Source organism: Apis dorsata, unplaced genomic scaffold (assembly GCF_000469605.1).
Source record: "Apis dorsata unplaced genomic scaffold, Apis dorsata 1.3 scaffold_70, whole genome shotgun sequence".
Taxonomy (NCBI): domain Eukaryota; kingdom Metazoa; phylum Arthropoda; class Insecta; order Hymenoptera; family Apidae; genus Apis; species Apis dorsata.
The window spans coordinates 135419-154868 of record NW_006263368.1 but is presented as its reverse complement, the minus strand read 5'-3'; the positions used below and the strand labels follow the sequence as shown (position 1 = coordinate 154868).

General features: G+C 28.5%; 1 protein-coding gene across 6 annotated transcripts in view; it reads right to left on the bottom strand.

Moving 5' to 3' along the window:
- LOC102679727 (unconventional myosin-XVIIIa) overlaps positions 1-19450 on the bottom strand; it is a 59677-nt gene that overhangs the window by 26204 nt on the left and 14023 nt on the right. The window contains exons 1-13 of one of the 6 annotated variants that reach the window (XM_006610191.2): positions 14914-15038; positions 10251-11064; positions 7123-7311; positions 6580-6756; positions 6097-6297; positions 5698-5850; positions 4879-5462; positions 4618-4800; positions 4128-4390; positions 3881-4043; positions 3564-3738; positions 2987-3145; positions 2565-2780 (exon numbers count right to left, since the gene is read on the bottom strand). In XM_006610191.2, the coding sequence (XP_006610254.2) occupies positions 2565-2780; positions 2987-3145; positions 3564-3738; positions 3881-4043; positions 4128-4390; positions 4618-4800; positions 4879-5462; positions 5698-5850; positions 6097-6297; positions 6580-6756; positions 7123-7311; positions 10251-11064; positions 14914-15029 (3393 nt within the window). In that variant the 5' untranslated portion in view covers positions 15030-15038. Of the gene's footprint in view, positions 1-2564; positions 2781-2986; positions 3146-3563; positions 3739-3880; positions 4044-4127; positions 4391-4617; positions 4801-4878; positions 5463-5697; positions 5851-6096; positions 6298-6579; positions 6757-7122; positions 7312-7757; positions 7788-10250; positions 11543-14913; positions 15039-17628; positions 17746-19450 lie in introns of those variants that run through there. The other 5 variants (XM_006610188.2, XM_031515460.1, XM_031515461.1 and 2 more) reach the window with 5 other exon arrangements.

Here is a 19450-nt window from a genome sequence, read left to right as displayed (position 1 = left end):
AAAAAAAAAAAAAAAAAAAAAAAAAAAAAAAAAAAAAAAAAAAAAAAAAAGGAAAGAATAGAAATAACGGTATTTTTTCCCTTAAGCAAACTTAGTTACATCAGCAATGTTCTTCATATATCCTTAATAGCATAAGAAATAATTGCATGTACATAAATTGAACACATCATTTAAATGAATATACTTATTGCATATATGTTAAGTGCACGTACAAAAGATCGTAACGACATAAAACGAGTCTACTTTATAGCTTGTGTGACATTTTCTTCCCCATAGGTTAAATAGTATGCAATTACAAATGTGTTTTGTTTTCTTTCGTTGTTTTTTATGTACACAATCGTGTGTTAATTCATTAGGAATTGTGTTAATAGAATAGCTATTTTTTTTTTCAGTCAAAGATGACATACATAGCTGTTGTTCGCAATTTCGTATTACTCTCCATTATTATTGAATTATTATTACGAAGAAGTAACAATGAGAGAAATAAAAAAAAATTTTTGTAAAATTAAATACGTTTGCCAAGAATCAAAAAATAAACAAATTATAAATTGCAAAAGAAAAAAATTAAAAAAAATATACAAATCATGTCTATAATTACAATGTTACTTTCATGCATCGTAAAGCAACGACATAATAATTCATCAATAGAAAATACGCATTAATATTCATTTCTAATGTACAAGCAAATTGCCAGTAGTTTTATTCTCACTGTGTTATTCCATTGTGAAAAAAGTGTCAATAAAGATATGCAATTGCGGTTATTGCACATAAAACTCTATTTGACTTCGACAACATATCACATTAATTATGATTACAATTTCCATGGAATTATGAAGATGCTCGTCTATTAGATAGGATCGTCAAAGACATAAACCGTGTTTCGTAATTGCCTTCTAATCTACATTACGAAACATTTTGCATAAATCTACAGAGTGTACCGACAATGTTTGTTCGTATTACTTCTGGTAAAAAAGATTTCCGCCAAACAATACGAAATTCTTTAAAAATACTATTTAGTTTTTAAAAATTGAAAATATTATAAAAAATATATGTTAATAAATAATAATAAATCGTATAGTAAATAACAAATAATAAAATATATTAAAAGAAAACATACAGTGAGCATATAATTTTCAAATAATGTCGATTCAAATATGGCCAAGTCTGATTCCAACGATGTCGTACTGACGAAATCGTAATCGAATTCATGGAGAAAGTTGACCGAAATCACGTAAAGCAATTCTCCTTGAGAAAACGAACGTTCGTTTCAGACGTATGACGTTACCGAAATTCACGATCGAACGATCAACGGTGAATCGAATCAAGGAAGTGACCGAATGTAAATCCAGGTAATATTAAACCATCTATGCCATCGATGATATTTAAGACCGGTATTACAAGTTAGGATAACACCTATCGATATGCCTTTCCATTTCTTTTGCTTTGATAACGAGAACATCGAGTAAAAGCATTATTGCTTGACAGAAAAAAGTGAAAGTGTTTCTACTGTGTGTGAAAGATATGATATTGTAAATTCAATCCTTGCTGGGATACGCATGGTATCGAAATAGACAAATTGAAAGTCGAAGAAGATAAAATGGGAAAGTTATGCATGGTTAATTTGCATAACAATAAAAGGTGGAAGTTTTTGTTGTAAGATTGAATTGCAAAGAAAAGAAAGATTTAAAAATCTTGAAATTTATTCAAGATTAGAATATTCAGGATATTCATAAGTAATTGATTATTTCAAAGTTAAATACTATATATAAATAAATTTAAATTTTTTTTATCATTCATCAAATAAACTATATATAATGACCTTTGCCATCTCTTTAGTAAATTTTTGATTTCTCATTTATAAAAATGTGCAGACTACGAAAAATATGATTCAAGGTAAACTTCTCATTGATATTTTTTATTTTTAAGATAAATTTTCTAAACTGAAGTTAATATTTTTTCAAAATCCCAATCCTCGATATCACAAATATACACATACATATATTTATTTTTTTTTATTTACTTTTGCAATAATCGAAAATGAAACAAAATGAAATTACATAAGTACTTACGTATTCTCCTCAAGATTGGTAATCCATTACGAATAATAATATTTGATAATATTAGAAAATAATCAAAATGTTTTATATAAGATGTATTATATTTATATTTTTAAAAAGTTATTTTTATGATATTTTTTTATAGATTTTATACTACAAAATTATTAACTATTATAAAAAATTTATTTCATAGTGAAAAGTACAATAAATTTGTTTGGAATGCATAGTCAAAAGAGAAAGTTACTAGAAACTAAGAATATTAAAATAACAGAAATAAATTTGTTTTTAATTAAAAAAACTTTTAAATTTATAATCAATTTAATTAACTTGAACTTAATTAATCTTTTATAATATATTAACGAATTTCTAATACATACCAAATATATTTATTTTGAATAAAAAATAAATAAAATAACTATGTATATAGTCTTTAAGACTTCGCGTATTTTTCGATTCAAAATATTAATTTAATATAGGGAAATATATAAGACAGTACATGTGACTTACCTGACTTTGACCAACTCGATATAAAGCTGGATCGACATCGATAGTAAGCATCATATCTTCCACAGCACGACGTTCATCAGCTACAGGACTACCTGGTCGCGTATTTACATCGCTTGACAATAAACTGAATCGTCTTCTGAATTCGCCTAATGCTATATGTTTAGGAAATCCGACTTTATGTAATCGAACTGCATCAATTATTTGACTTCCACGGATCTATAACAAAAATAAAATTTTCTTTTAATATTGATATTAAAAATTGATATATTATATTTAAATTTATGATAATTTAAATATTGTATCAAATTGAAACCATCTTATTAATTTCTATTTTATGAATTGTTCAAAATTATAAATATATTAAACATAACTCTGATGTAAAATAATTAGATATATTTATGAAATAAAAATTATATTTTTACCTGCGATCGAAGAAGAGGAACATTAATAACACTATCCTCGCTTTGATTAGATTTTACTGACAATAGACTCTTATTATCAGTACAGCCAGCATTGTGTTGTGGTAATATACAGTGAATGAATTTAACTCGTGTTCTTCGTAAGGTTTCAATCAGACCATCCTTTAACAAATTAATTTTTAAATATTTTAAATATATTTCAAATATAAAATTATGATTAATTTTAATAATTTTTAATAATTTAAATAATAAAAAAAGAACTCATCTATTGTATCTTGCTTTTCTTATTCGTAATGATATAAAAACAATGATACAACATTTTCAACTGTATATATATCTCGTTCATAAAACGAAAACCAATATAATTTCAGTTACTCGTAAAATTATGTAAATTAAGTCATTGTTTGAAGATAACATAATATATAATAGCATATGACATAATTATCTTTTATACGAATAGGAGTACATATATAAAAATCTGAATATTTTTAGATAAATATGTACTTACAAAACACAAGCATTTATAGAATATTTATTTATGATTATTAAACAGTAATAGTGTTATGATATTAATACTTACAACAGTAAATTTGACTTGAAGACAGATATTTTTTCTTTTTACGGCAGTGAATGTTCGTCGTATACTAGATGCTCTTCTTAATGATTGTGATCCCTCTAAACCAGGCATGGAACTACATAAAGTTCCAGAAACTCCAGCTCCACGTGCACTAACAAACAGCATACTAACATCTTCCCTGTTAAAAATGAAATATAAAATTAATTATTAAAACATAAAACAAATAATATTTTTTTAGGAATAATATATCAATAATATTTAATTTTTTTAAATTTAAATTAAAACATGATACTTATTAAAAAATTTGACATTTATGTTACCTTGTGCTTTCTTGAAGTATTGTAATGGCACTTTTAGTAACAGGATTTTCTCGTGTTGCTTTCAGCCATCCTGTTGCTGTGTAAAGTACAGGATTAGTACCCAATAAATGTTGTAAGACAAATTGATTATTTCCAGGTGCTTTTCTAAGTAATATTTGATGATCTATCAAAGAAAAAATTAACAAAATAAGTTAAAATTTATCTTAATTTTCAAGATCATATATGATATATAAAAATGTTTAAATACCTCTATCTCCATAATGAGAGAACAGTCGATCTAAAAATGTTTCATCACTACCACCAGGACATACTGTTTCTTCGTCCAATAACCATAGAAGACCTTTTCGTTCCATTTGCCTACTCCCACTAAGGTCACTTTGACTAGTTCGCAACATAGTCGCACCCTGCGAACTTCCACGATCTAATAGCGAAATTAAACCCTGAGGTGATCCAATTCCATCTTCATCGCAATCATCTTCATAATCTACATCAATTCCTTCTTGGACATACCTATATTTGGAAAATATTTAGACGAATCAATATAATAATTTTACATATAATATTTATTATAGAATGTATTTATTACAGAATGCATTACTCATTATATATTTAAATAAAATCATATTATATCCTACAATATCATTTTCAAAACAAATTATAATTATTTCAAAACAAATTTTAATTATAAAGTTTTTATAATATTACTCGCAATTTTTACAATTTGCGGCTTTATATACCTGTCCTTTGGTGCCACCAGTGTCGTATGATGAAACAGCAGTTGCAATCGTTCTTGCAAGTAATTATGACACAAATCTTCGAAACAAGCTCCAGTTTGTTGTCCACAGGAGGCTGGATTTTGAAAACCTGGCGAGTCACAGAGTAACAAAGACGACACTGTGTGTAGAGAGGATGATATGGATCTGTAAACGCATAAACGCGACATCATCATCTTTACTTTTGTTTAGTTGTATCGATATTTAATTAGAAAAAGAACATACCTATTGATGAGAGCAGCTACGCAGTGAAATATTTCAGAATAAAGTCCAATCAAAAGACCTTCCAAGGCATCTAAACCCATGATATCTTTGCTCTGTTCCGTAGGACTCGGTGTACGTAAAGCAGGTCTCGGAGTACTTGGTGTACCAGCACCACCTCCATTGCAAGAAAATACTATTCTACTTAATTCCTCGACAGTAGTGCCTAATAAATTGGCAGCTTTTTCTGCACACTCTACTCTCGCGAACTGCCATCGACTTTGCGAACTAGTGCCAGCCTTAACTGCACCAGCACAACTCAGATGATATATACCGGCAAGGACCAGCCAAATGACTTTTTCATCAGACTCGGACACTCCAAGAATTCTAAAGGCGGCTACGATTCGATTAAACTCGACCATAGCACGCTGCTTATCCTCATGTTTTTGCAGAGGTGTAATGAAAGTATTATTCTCTGCGACTAGATTTGTAAGGTGCAATTCTTTTCTGAGAGCACCCTCTGCGCCTGCCAGCAAACGATAAATCGCATGGAAAGTTGGATCTCCATTTGCTCTTCTGCCTATTCTTGATTTTTCCAAAAGCAACACCTTATTTGAGGAAGAAAAAGACAATTAAAGTGATATATTTTAAATATTTTAGATATAAACTAAAAACTTATCTATACAGATATATATATATAATATAATCTTCGAATAATCATTTTATCAATACTGAATTCTTTCTGACATGAATAGACAGAAAAATGTGGATTAAAACATATATATATTATATTAGAACGATTAATAGTTGGATAATAAAAAATAATAGTAATATAGATATTACCTGTAAGGAAGCTGATGCTATTTGCCCTGATTGATCGAAATCTAAACTAAACAATTGTGTAAATCGCGTTGCATTGGAATTCATATGTGTTCTACTATTTCCAAAAGCCTCCAAGACTGTGAATAGGGCGTTGAGTTTCTCGATAGTTAAAATCTTGAAAAATATAGCATAACTTTCTTAAAATTTGCCACAACTTAAAAAGATTTTATTAGTTTTAATCTTCAAATAATTTGAATTTCAACTTTTTTATAAATTCAAAATTTTTAAACAATTTTTTGAACGTAATATTGGATTTATATTTTTGTTAAAATATATTCCTAGATATTATTTTTTTTTATTGATTTATGATAATAATACATTAACAATATTATTAAATAATGATAGAAAATGTTGACTCACCTTGTTAACTGTACCTGCAGCCAATACAAGATAATGAAGGGCATGTTTAAAATTTGTCGTTTTTCCTGATCCGCTACGACCAAGAAAAACTAAGGAATGATCTCTTCGAGTTGCCAACATCCCTCTATAAGCTGCTTGCGCCATCGCATAAATATGCGGTGGCATATCCTCATTTTTACATCCTCTAAACATATGTGCTACCTGAAGAAAGAAAATTAAGTAATAAAATTAAAAAAAAAAAATTTATTTCGTTAAATATAATTATTAAAAATATTATATAACGAGTCTTATTGTTTCCTTATTTAAAAAGAAAATTAACTTCTTCCTCTTTCTCTTCGTTTTATTAAGGTATTTTAATTATATTTAATTTCTAATTAAATCAAGGCATCTAATTAAGGCAAGAGCTAAATTCATCCCTTAAATTCAATTAAATCATCAATTTTGAAAATGAAAAAAACCAAAGAACCTGTAAATATCACTTGCCTTTTCCGAGTAAATTGCCAATGGCGCCACCGGATTGATAATGATCATGCTATCTCCCGCATAAGTGTGGATTAAATTACTGGCGTAACGTTGCCTCAGTGTGTGGAGAACAGAAGATTCATTGAGAAAACGTAATTGCGAGAGTTCCTCGGCCTTGTCAAACTGAGGGGGATTGGCCTGTAAAAAAAAAAAAAAAGAAAAAAAAAACGATTGGTTTGATTTAACCTACTTGTTAGACCACACCACGTTTCTACGAATCGTAGCAATATATTTTTTTTTCTTTCATTATCGATACTGCCATAAATCAATGAAAAATTAACAACCGAGTTAAGTTAAAATATGAATGATCGATCTAATAATTTCTCATTGACGTTAATTGACTATTAAATGACGATCGTAAAATCGCAAATTAACAAAGAAAATAAATATATCTTAATATAAATTTAAAGAAAACAGCAGAACTTTTCAATATATCTAATATTATATTTAAGAAAATGATGAAAATCGATATTGATTGAATAAATTTAATTTAAAGAACAGAACCTTTTCAACATCTTCTTCATCTACCAAAAGTTCTTCGCCGGAAGTAGTCAAACGAATTCTCAGTTTCCCTGTATCTGGATCTGCCGGACCACATTTTGTCGCAGGGGTGAAACCACCCCGATGTAACAACCAAATTCTCTCAGAACTCATCCATGCTTGTTCTTGTGCAAGATGCTCCTCGGATCGTGCCTATTTATCGATAAAAAGAAAAAGAAGAAAAATAGAATAATGAAAAGAATTAAGATTTTAACCTAAATTGATTTTCTAATAATTGATGATTTTCTTCTAATCGAACGTGATTTATTTTATGAATGAGAAATAGGAAGATCATGATCATTTATGAATGAAATAGAACTTGTATAACAAAATACATATATCTTTGAACATTATAATATAACATACATATTCTTAATGTTTTGAAAATTTATAATAAAATCATTTGGATTAAATGTTTGATAAAAATCTATAATTTTTTGTATAACTTCATAAAAATATAAATATGATTTTGACACGAAAAAAAATGTTACTAATGTTGCTTCTAGATGTAATCTATTTATAATCGATAATCTACATATGGATTACTTATTTTATATGGAAAAATATTACTGAAAATATTTCAAACATTTTACGATTACCTTAAAATTCCTTTTCCTCTCTTCAAGTGTCTTTTAATTAAAAATAAAACAAGAAATTTATATTTCAAAGTGAATAAAAGTCTTTTATCTTACAAATAAGAGGAAAAATAATTCAGAGAACCAATTATTTTTGAATGATTGTATAAAAAAACGTTCTAGGGAGCAATTAATTGTGTTATTGTTACTTAGCATTACCACACGCTGCGTTACATTCATTTTCGATGACCAGGCAGAAGCTTGTTATGAATTCACCAGAGATGTATAAATCTGATTTGATTTCATCTAATGTGCATGTATAGGGTGTTCCTTGAGAAGCGAATGCAAATATTTCCTCAACTATATATACATTATTCCTTTTTAAATATATATATATATGTAGCACTTACTTCATTTTGAATGCACAATTTGATAGAGATATAAGAACATATAAAGATCAACTTCATCTTTTTTTAATGAAACTATGTTGTTTATAAGTAATTGAAATTTGCATTAAATGGAATAGAGTGATATCTTGCTTCATTAAAAAGTTTCAATTACTTATGTAATTTAATAAATAACTTAATCAATTTTTATATTTGTTTTGGCCTTCAGAATCGACTTTCTAAAACTCCATTAATATCCACTAATATATTAACACCCTGTATGTCTTTTAATACATAAATCAATGCAGTGAAGTACGTATGTGTTTGCTCATTCGATCAATAGTCTCGATTAAAACACAGTAATCGTATTTTAAAATTTATAACGAATGATATAATTCATTAGAAAAACGTGTATTATTTTTCAAGTTTTGTTAATGATCCTTCTATAATCGTATTTTTAAAATTTTTCGTTTTTTTTTAGTTCGTAATGAAGATAAATTTTACTAATGAACTGGCAATAACTTATAAAAATAATTTATAGTATTCTTAATCACTAACATAAACCATTTTTAACGATAATATTTTTAAAGAAAATACGAAATTTAAATTATCAACATCCTTCAAAATGACGGCATTATTAATACCGGTTTTGCACGTCTAATACACTATCGTTTGCATGCTATCTTTGCTTGCCTGACCTTAATCAAATAGAATACTTTTAAAATTCAAGGTTTATAAAAGTCCGATATAGACACTAATTCTAATGGACGAGATGAATTTCAATTTTATAAATGTTAAATGGATACTATCAATATCACGACATTTACCTCTTTATCTATATGACATATACCTAATCTCATGCTTTTAAAAATATTATAAAACAAAAATTTGTTCATCCATAATTAGATATTTGCAAATTACATTACAATTAACGTATATCACTATTACATATCAGTAAAAACATTGCATCATTTTATATAAAAATTCATATTTATTAAAAAGAATAAAAATAATTAATATAACGAATGAAAATTTATTTTCTAATTTCTTGTATCCTCTTGAACGACAAAAAGCTTATTAATTCTGCTAAAAAGGAATCTATTAAATGCAAAAATTGCATTAAAATTAATCATTAATCGATTTCTCGTAAATTTCGAAATTCTAATCGAAATTAATTTTCTCATGATACGGAAGACATAAGCGTTCTTGTTTCGATAACAGTTCCCTTAATTTCGTGAATCACGCGGTGAGTCGCAACTGCAAATATACATATAGTACACATATCGATTTCCTTGTGTCGTGTCAGCCGTTTTGCTAGAAAGCATACTAACTCGCTCTATTCTACCATGTAAGACTTCCTAGTAATAAATTACCATGAATCAGGCCCCAGGCTCCACGGGTACAGTGTATACAACGGTCGCATTGTTTCGTGAAACAAACAGAACACGGTGTGCCTTCAAACACGGAGAGTTCCTAAATAGGAAAATTACACGATTACGAATGTGCTGCCCTTTTAACTACGTTTCGTACGGCAACAACCGACCTCTATTTCTAAACGATTTGCTCAATTATACCTTGTCGGTAATTATGCTATGTATACGTATAGAGAAGAGCGTTTATTATAATTAACGTTGTGTAACTTTGTAAGTTATAGATGTTTACATGTACACGTTTATTATTAGAGATGCGCGAAAGTTGAAAATATCCGGATTCTCTTTAATTAAACATTATTTCATTTGGATTAAATTTTACATGTTCAAAATTTGTATACCTTATCCGCACGATGCAACATAGCTTTTCAATTTGAAAATATAAGATATTTAAAGCAACGTGACAACATTAAAGAAACAAACAGTACAAATTTGCATAGAGATTAACATTTATAAGATGAAATACAATTCGAACTATCGTAAAAACGGTACCTAATTAAACGCCTTGGGAACACGACACCGCAAATAAAACGATCAATTCATCAATCATGAATAGCCGTATTCATCGACTCTACGAATCCCTTATCGCTATCGTCGAAACCTTAATTTCCACATATGGCTCACCCAACTTCGTACGTTATACATCTACAAATAAAGGCTAACGAACTCTCGTTTCCAGAGGCGTGTCGATAATGACATACCTCACCCGTTTGCGGCGGTAGTCTATTCTGCAGAAGCACCTCGAGGCGTTTCATGCACAACCCCGTGTCGTTCACCGGTTCACCCTCCATTCGCCGACGATTCACACCATCATCGACCACGTCCTCGCCGTTCTCGCACTTTCTTTTCCTCTTTCCACGTCCTATCTTCTTAGCCAGGGCCATTTCCACGATCTCCTCCCACTCGATAATATCTTCGATCGGCTTCAATTTCCTCTGAGACGCGGTAGTTTTCCGGTTTCGTTTCTGCGGGCCATTGTTCCAACTTCTCAATGAACCTCCTTTCAGCTCCTGAATTCTAAAATCACCGGTTAACTTGCCACTAGGCACTCTTTGTTCTATCTCCGCCGTAATCCTCCTCCACTTCCGCTCTCTGGGTATCTTGATCACGCTGCTGTCATCCCAACCTTCCTCCATCCTCTTGATCCGATCGTCATCGATCGAACCGACACGTAACGTATCCGCCCAGCTCTCCTTCCTCCTGCTGCTCTTCGCGCCAGTTTTCGACAGGCACGGGGACACATATTGGTTTCGATTAGTCTTCTTCTTCGCGCTCGTGCTACTGTGTACTCGAGCAGGGGTGCAAATCGAGATATTCCCGGACGAGTGTAGGCTGTCGCTATCGCTGCATTCCCAAGAACTGGTGCCATTCCTGGTTATTCTTCTATTGGATTTAGTCTCGTCCAAAGTGATAGAATCTCGGTCTTTCGAGTATCTGGTGGCGGGAAAAGAGATGGTTGCGCGACGATTGTTTTGTTTCACTATTCCATTTCCGTGCGCCTTGCCGCGACATGATCTGTGAAGCAAGTGATGCGCCCTCAGCGACTCCTCATCGTCTTTGTTCAATGGCATTTCGTTGAAAAAACAAAACTTTCGAAGATTCTTTCTCTTTTGTTTTTACGTTTTTTCCTCTCGCTTTCGCGATAATTATCTTTCCTTCCTCGTGATATAGAAATCATCTATGCTCCAAGATCGAGATTCACGCGCATTTTTCTTATTCAAACGAAGTTTCATCTGCAAATGCCTTAAGAATTCTGCTTGGTATCTCGCTTGAAAAAAATGTATCTTAAGCTAGTTTCTATTACGATAAAAGTAGAAATGCGATTGTGTCTTGTGGGAAGAAGAATCGTTCGCCGATCACCTGATACTGTTGGCGCACGTTTTTATTCCCTTCATCCTCATATTTGTTCATTCTTTGAAGAATATTCAAATGATGTCACTTATATTTTGATACTTTTATATATTTTAATCATCTTCTGTAGGGATAAATTGATGTCTTTGATTGATGACAAGCAAATTTTACGCTTTTCAACAAATCCTAAATTCACTAACCATATTAACACTAAAGAAACGAAATTATCGACATTACACACGTGATAAACTTTCTTATAAACTTATCATACAATACGTTTTATATGTACAAATGTCAAGGAATTATAGGACGAAACTTCGAAAAGAGATCAAAATAACTCACGATAAAGTTTCGAAAAATATTGTAAATCGTCTTGTTTCTTGTTTGGACAATCGAGAAACCGAGAAACAAGATAGGGCTCCATTACAAGAAGCACCTCGAGCTTACCGAGCCTCGACTGAGGCAAGAGGCAGCAGTAGTACCGAAGACCGAAGCAGATCAAAAAGAAACGATGGAGGCAGGCGTGCTCCCACGACTGAGACGCTCTTTCTCAGCACTGTCGTGTCTTTCTCTCGCTTCTGCCACCATCACCGCCGCTTGATCCCTTCTTCCTTCTATTCTCCATCTTCGTCGTTGGTTATTCAACTCTTTCACTTGGCGAGTGTCCTCGTCATTTTCGCTCGCGAACGTAATTTTACCGATTACGATCCAATCGATTTGTTTCTGTAGTAAATACGGAAACAAAACGAACAATCAAAGGTGATAAGTGCTTTGTATGTTTATACAAGATGTTAACACTTTGATTTACAGGTATATTTCTTCTTAAACAAACGTTTACGATGATTTTTTTATCGCATCGATATTGAAATATTTGCGTGTAAATAAACATTAATAATTTCTAATAGAATTTTTTTTAAAATGTAGAATATTTGTTATATTATTCTGAATTACATATGCATTATAATTGATAACTTTATAATTATAATTATAATAATTATAATGTTATAATAATTTAATAACAATTACAATGCTTGATTATACACAATAATAGTAATAATAGTAAAAATAGAACAATATAATTGATATTAATAGATTAAATATGTACAATGTTATAAAAATATACAATGTTTTTTCTTCTTTACTATAATTCATTGAGCAAGAAAAACAAGAAATGCTAAAATCGTTGTAAAGCCAGAAACTTTCGATTCATCTTTAAACACTATCCTTTCCATTCGAAGAGAACAATTCGCACGCGCCTGTTTTGCTGATAATTTGCATAAACACAGTTTTCACAGACACAACGTAGAAAGAAAAGAAAATCCATAAATATGGAGGATATATTTTTGTCTATAATCTTTTCGATCGCCTTGTCCTCTTTCTCTACAAATACATATTACTATATTAGACATCACTAATTCGATAAATATAAGAAAAAATAAATTCAGTTCAATTTTTTAAATAATGTAAGAATATTCATTCAATTTTTCTAGTGAATTTCTACAAACTCTTAATGAAAGCATGAGAACGCATATAAAACAATTAACCTGTGTAGTTTCAACAATTTAATTACATCTGATCTTTCATGAGTATGAAAATTACTTACTCTACGTTATAATTAAATGATATTACAATAATGAATTGCGCGCATTTAAAATACGTCACATTATTCTAAACAGGAACTTCTTCATAATGAAACTTATCATCATGCAAATATTAATAAAAATAAGAAACACTAAGAAAGACTAAGATATACGATTAAAAATGTTTTAATAATACTATAGAAAACTTTTTTCATATAATTATAAATGTTGTTTGGAAATATTAAGAGTATAAAACATATGAAAAATAATTGAATGATATGAAAATAATTATGAACATTATGAAGAATTACATTTAATATCATTATGATTTTATAATTTTCATATAATAATGTAATAACTCAATAATGTAAACTTAACTTATTCAATTATTATCTAAATTAAATAAAATAACATATAATCAGAAATTTAACCTAATTCAAATCTAATTATTATAATTTAAATTTATTAACTATTTATTACCAAATTCAATTCGAACATAATCTAAACAAATTTATCTAGCTTAAACCTATTCTGCATTAAACTTAATCTAAACTAACCTAAATCTACTTCAAAAATATATGTAATATTGAAAATTTTATCTAAACATAACCTAAATATAACCTAACTTATCTATTATATTCTAAACTTTAAAAATACGATATTTATTATTGAAAATTTTAATAGTTTCATTCATTTATTTTTGGATTTTGTAAATTCAACGGTAATCCTAGATATTAGCAGTTTCTAGAAATAGTAATATCCTCTTTCCAATTCTCGTGTCTCTTGTTACTGTCTGAACACACGGAACGTATGCACCAAGCGCACGTGACGAGTCTGCGAATGCCTATTCTCACAGTTGGGGGCTTGCTTTTTTTATCAAGGCTTTTTACACACGTTTAAGAAGCTCCAGCTTTTGTTTTTGTACGATCCCGTATCCTCTCGTGATATATGCCTTCACAGATTTTCGTGTATTCATAAAACTAATCAATTTTGTTCGATTACACTCGGCGAAAAAAATTAAAAAAAAAAATGATTAAACGGAACGAAAATTTTTTCATTTGTCCACACACAACATAATTAAATATAGTCTTCGTATTCTTTTTAATTTTCTTTTCATTCTTTGTCTAGAAATATATTAGTTACATTTAAATTCCATTAAGATATATAAAATATAATACATATATTTTCAATCACATAATTGCATTTCAATCATGATAAAATTCTGAAGGTTGAACAATTAGCAATTGAAAAGATTATTCTATGCTATATTTACATATTCTATCAATTGATGAATATGGAGAAATAAGCATTTGAAGTATTGTAATAATCAAATTTGTAAAAAATATGCTTTTATATTCCAAGCATAATAATTCCAAATTACAAATAATTCAATATAATTCTAATATTTATATATGTATTAATTCAAAAATTTTTAATATTCTAAGTATTTACTATACTATTAAAAAAAATTGTTATATTTATAAGAAATATTATCTAATATTACTAATAATTTCCACTTTTGTTTCCAATGCTTGATATAATTAGAACTACTTTATAAAGATAGAAAATTTACATGTAAAATATAAATGTTTAAAAATATGTAAAATTTTTCAATTTATCCAATGGTTATTTACCAACTTAATAAATGCATTTCTGATCCGAAAGATAAATAGGTTATGTACCTGCGAATATTTTTTAAATTTATCACTTGAAAAAACTTCTTACTCCCACAAGGAAGAACAAATGATGTATAAGATCTGTAAAAATATAGAAGACCGAACCTTACATGAAGAATTGAAAGGCGACACGTAACAAATGGACGAGAATACATTGCGGAAGGCGTGGGAAGTCGGGTTCTCAATCGCGTTGAAGAATTCTTTTGTCGCTAGATTTTTAAACGAATGAAATATGTTGTCAATGCTCCACCTTATACCTAAAATCATCGTGGACTGATGACACATCTACGTCACACGTTCTTCGACGAACCAGAGACTTATTACTATTCAAGCAAAAGACGAGAAACGATGAAATCGTACGAGGCATGCGCATGCGTGTGCACGTGCGCATGCGTGGGCGAATTACCGCGGGATAATTTCTATGCTCTTGTTACATGAAACGCCGATTCATAAAAGTCTAGAGGGATACGATATAAATATATGCATAAGTATATAAATATATGCATTAACAAGTTCTAGATCTAATAAAGCCTTCCAACTTACGCAAGTTAAGAAAGTATAGGAGAAAATTGGAGACACGTGTTTGCTGGAATTTTGAATACTTTGACTAGGTTATTAATTTTGTTTTTTCAAATTTTTAAGAAAATATTTTAGAAAAATAATTATTATTATGAATTTTACTATTATTTATTACAAAAATCATATCGCATATTAAGATATGAATAAAAAAAATATACTTTTATATTATATTAAAAAATTTAGCATAGTTTTTAAAAATGTATTTTGAATTAAAAAAAGAAATTGAAATGAAACAAACAGTTTCATCTATAAACAATTTTTTAAATTTATAATAATTATGATGTGAAAGTTTATGAATTATTTCAAAAAGTTATTTGCTCACTATGTTTTCAAGAGTATTTGAAATCTTGTTGAGTTGAGCGCAACAAAAATACTTCAAAAATTGACGACACTGCATTAAAAGTTATATTTGGAAAAGGCAACTTAGCGCCCTATTTCTTCCCCTTATTTCTACTTGACTTATTTCCCAAGTACCAGTGTTACCCTATTTAAAAATGTTCGTTCTCAGTTTAATTTCTTAGAAAAATCTGATTAAATATCTTAAGCTCAATTTAATCAATTTTCAAATTCTATTTTCATCATTATAGCTTTTAAATTATAAAAGCACTTAATAAATATAAATAATTTTGATTATACAATTTGATTTATAAATTAAAAGATTAATTATTTTATAAATTAAATATTTTATAAATTACTTAATCAAAGCTTTGTAATTTGTTCAAGTTTTTCCTATGAATATTCTAAATAAAATTTGCCTCGTGCTCGATTTATTACAGTACAGTATAGAATAAAACCTGTTATAATTTTTAAATACGTAAAAATATTTGCTTACATGAAGAATGTCATTCAGAAAATATATATATACATAGAGAACTTGAATGTAGAAAGGAGAACATAAGAGGCGAGGTAAAAAGGTGAAGCAACTTAGAATTAAAGCGTAGGCTTAAGATGCCGGATTCCTATCAGGCTTATAACTTTACTGGCTTATAACTAATACATTCTATCTAGTAGCAAAGTAAATCACAAAGAACAATCGCGAAGATTTAATTAGCCGTTACTTTCTAACGCATTTTGATGCAACTTCTATTTCTATTAATCCAAGAAAAAATTTGCTTCATCTTGCTTTCATTTTTTCTTTCTACAAATTATTTTACGAAACGATGATTCTTATATGTATAAAAAATAATAGATTTGATAACGAAAGTTTGCAGATATCTTTCTTTCTGGATTTATCGGATTCTTTCTTTTTTTATTTATCGCTCGAAATCTAATTTGTTTTCTTTTTTTTTTTTTATTCTGTCTCACAAGGATCAAACTTTTTTATCAAAATAAATGATCAATCATTTTAAAATAATTGCTAAAGTTGTTAGCTTTTATGAATTATGAAAATTATAAGTTCAAATTTCTTTCACTATTAAAAAATTATATAATTTTAATTCCTTCCATCCTACTCATCAAATTCAGCAATTTTATTTTCTTCAGTAATAATCTTTTTTTTTTTTTTTTTTCAAGAAACAAACCTTGTCGATTCTCATTCAAAAAAACTCCATTTGCATTCTTTATTCGAAATCTTTTCACAGAGTTTATCTGTGCATGCATGAACAAACGCAAGCACAGCTCGCATTGGTTTTCAACCAAAAAACTGGCAAACGTGACACGAATGATGTTTCAACTCGAGAACTACCTTGTTTCGAATAAATGTAAGTATGCCACGGCTTTGTTGCAAATATTGGTGTGCGTATTTGCGACAATTCACAATATTAACCGGTGTCAGTCCTGCCTGTTACTCGATATGAGTCATCAACCTTATCCTCTTGCAAACGATATTCAATATTTGCATAAGAGTTCATTCTCTACAGATCGTTCCTCTTACCTATCGATTATTTAATCACGACCAGATCTACGTTCAAATTTCACCGCGAAATTACTACTACTTTTTGTCCTACTAAATTACTACTATTTTTCTCCAACATTTTGATCCTCCTCATGTTTATCAATTTATTCTAATGAGTTTCTTTATTTTTTTATTTTACGATTAACATATACTAATTTATAGAGAAATTTAAGAATTAGATTCGCGAAACTTAAATTCGAAACTTTGTCGAAAGACTGTGAAATTTTCGAATTCTTGAAAACATTTTTTTTCTTTTATTTTCTTTTTTTTAAATTAATTAATTAATTTATTTATTTATTTATTTGAGAATTAAAAAACTATTTTTTTCTTTGAACTTCGAAAATTCTTCAAAAACTCGTAAACAATCAACAGTAAAAATAGTTTCCCTTTTGGTTTGCAAAATATTAAATATTTATGTTTTATTAAAAAAAATTCAATTCTATCCTATCACTCGTAAGAAAGATTAATATTATAGAATTAAATGGAAAAACAAAGAAACCTTGCATGGTAGTGATTAACGGAAACTCCATAATCTAGGTTCGGTGCACGCAATCCCATTATCATCGATCAAATGTTCGTAAGTACGCAACCACTCTTGCTAGACTGACTTGCTATTCTGTGAACAATAAAATTGAAAGTTTTAAAGATTCGTAACTTTGGATATACTGGAAAATATGTAATTAATGCAAAATCCAATAAATCAATCTTTCAACAATATATCATATCTAATTTTAATAGTAAATGAAGATTGGACGTACTATAAAAGAATTGTAAATGCCATAATACCATTTAAATACTCCTATTCTAGTAATAATATAATACTTACAAAGAGCCTTATAGGACTACTCGTGAGAATATCAAAGATTTAGGCAGAAATGGTGATGAAGACGGTCATTAAACTCTTGTAACTTGTTGTTCGCGTTGCAAGCGTGGGCAACGAACTTCTTTTGGAAACTCGATATTTATAGAAAGGCAATAGGTTGACGTCATTCTCGGACTGCACCTATAAGTGCATCCTTTTCAGTGCCGTCTGTTCCTGCGTTATGTTACTTCGAAACCCTAAGTGACGATGCAAGTAATGTTCAAGAGTTTTGCTAATATCTCACGGTATATATTTATTACAACTCTGTTAAACAATATCTATCATGTGGACACTGATTATTTTTAACATAAGTCAAACAATTTTAGACATTTTAAAAAATCTTTAAAACTTCTGATATTCATTATTAAATATTTTTTCTCAATTTCAAAAGAGAAACTATTAATCATTGTATATGATATAATAATTATCAATAACATAACGAAATGTAAAAAATTCTTCAGTCTGTCAAACTTATTAATTTCGTATAGTCCAATGTTTCCCAACCAATGTATTGCAAAGGTATATTTACAATGTATTTTAAAAGTGTTCATTAAAAAATATCATTAAACATTTCTTTTTTGTAATTATTAAATTTAATTGTAATTATTATAATTAAAATTAATTTTTTTTGTCTCGTGAAAAAATCTCGTGAAAAATGATGTAGTTGTGTAATTTATTTTAAGACCTATATTAGCCACATCAATTTCATGATGTCATCGATCTAATCGTTATTCGATCTCATTTCAATTATATCGATAACTGTTGGCCAATGATATAGAAATAGATTACTTTTATAGTTTGTAATTACATGATATTATAGTTAATTACTTGTTATTTAAATATTATAATAAACATTAGAAATGTTGTAATATTAGAAATGAATTACAAAGAAAAGTAAGATATTTAATATATGCAAGTAAAAAGAAACATTTGAAAGATTGCTAATTACTAATATTTATGCACATTTTCATTCAATTGTTAAAATATCCAATTAAAATAATAAAATTTCTTATTTTTATTTACTAAATTTGTAGATATAATAAAAACGAAAAATATAAATATTGAAAAAGGAAATATTAAAATCACTTTTCGAATGAAATTGATAATTTTTAATTTAAAAATTACTAATATTATTATTTTATTTATTTTTTTCTAACTTTTCGATTTCTATTTTTAATATATTCTTAATATATTATATAATATAAAATTATAAGTTCAAATTCAGAATTCTTTGCGCTTCCTTAAAAATGTAACAAACATCAATGTTCTCTTTCAGAAAAAATCATTTATTTTACTCAGATGAAAAATATTCATAAAGCAAATTACTATGAGAATAGTAAAAATAAGAGTTCGAGAAATTATATTTTTGTTATAATAAAATAAGCTAATTTCATAATATAATTTCATAATAAAAAAAAGGAAAGCAAAATACAATGATATAATGTTTATATATACAGTA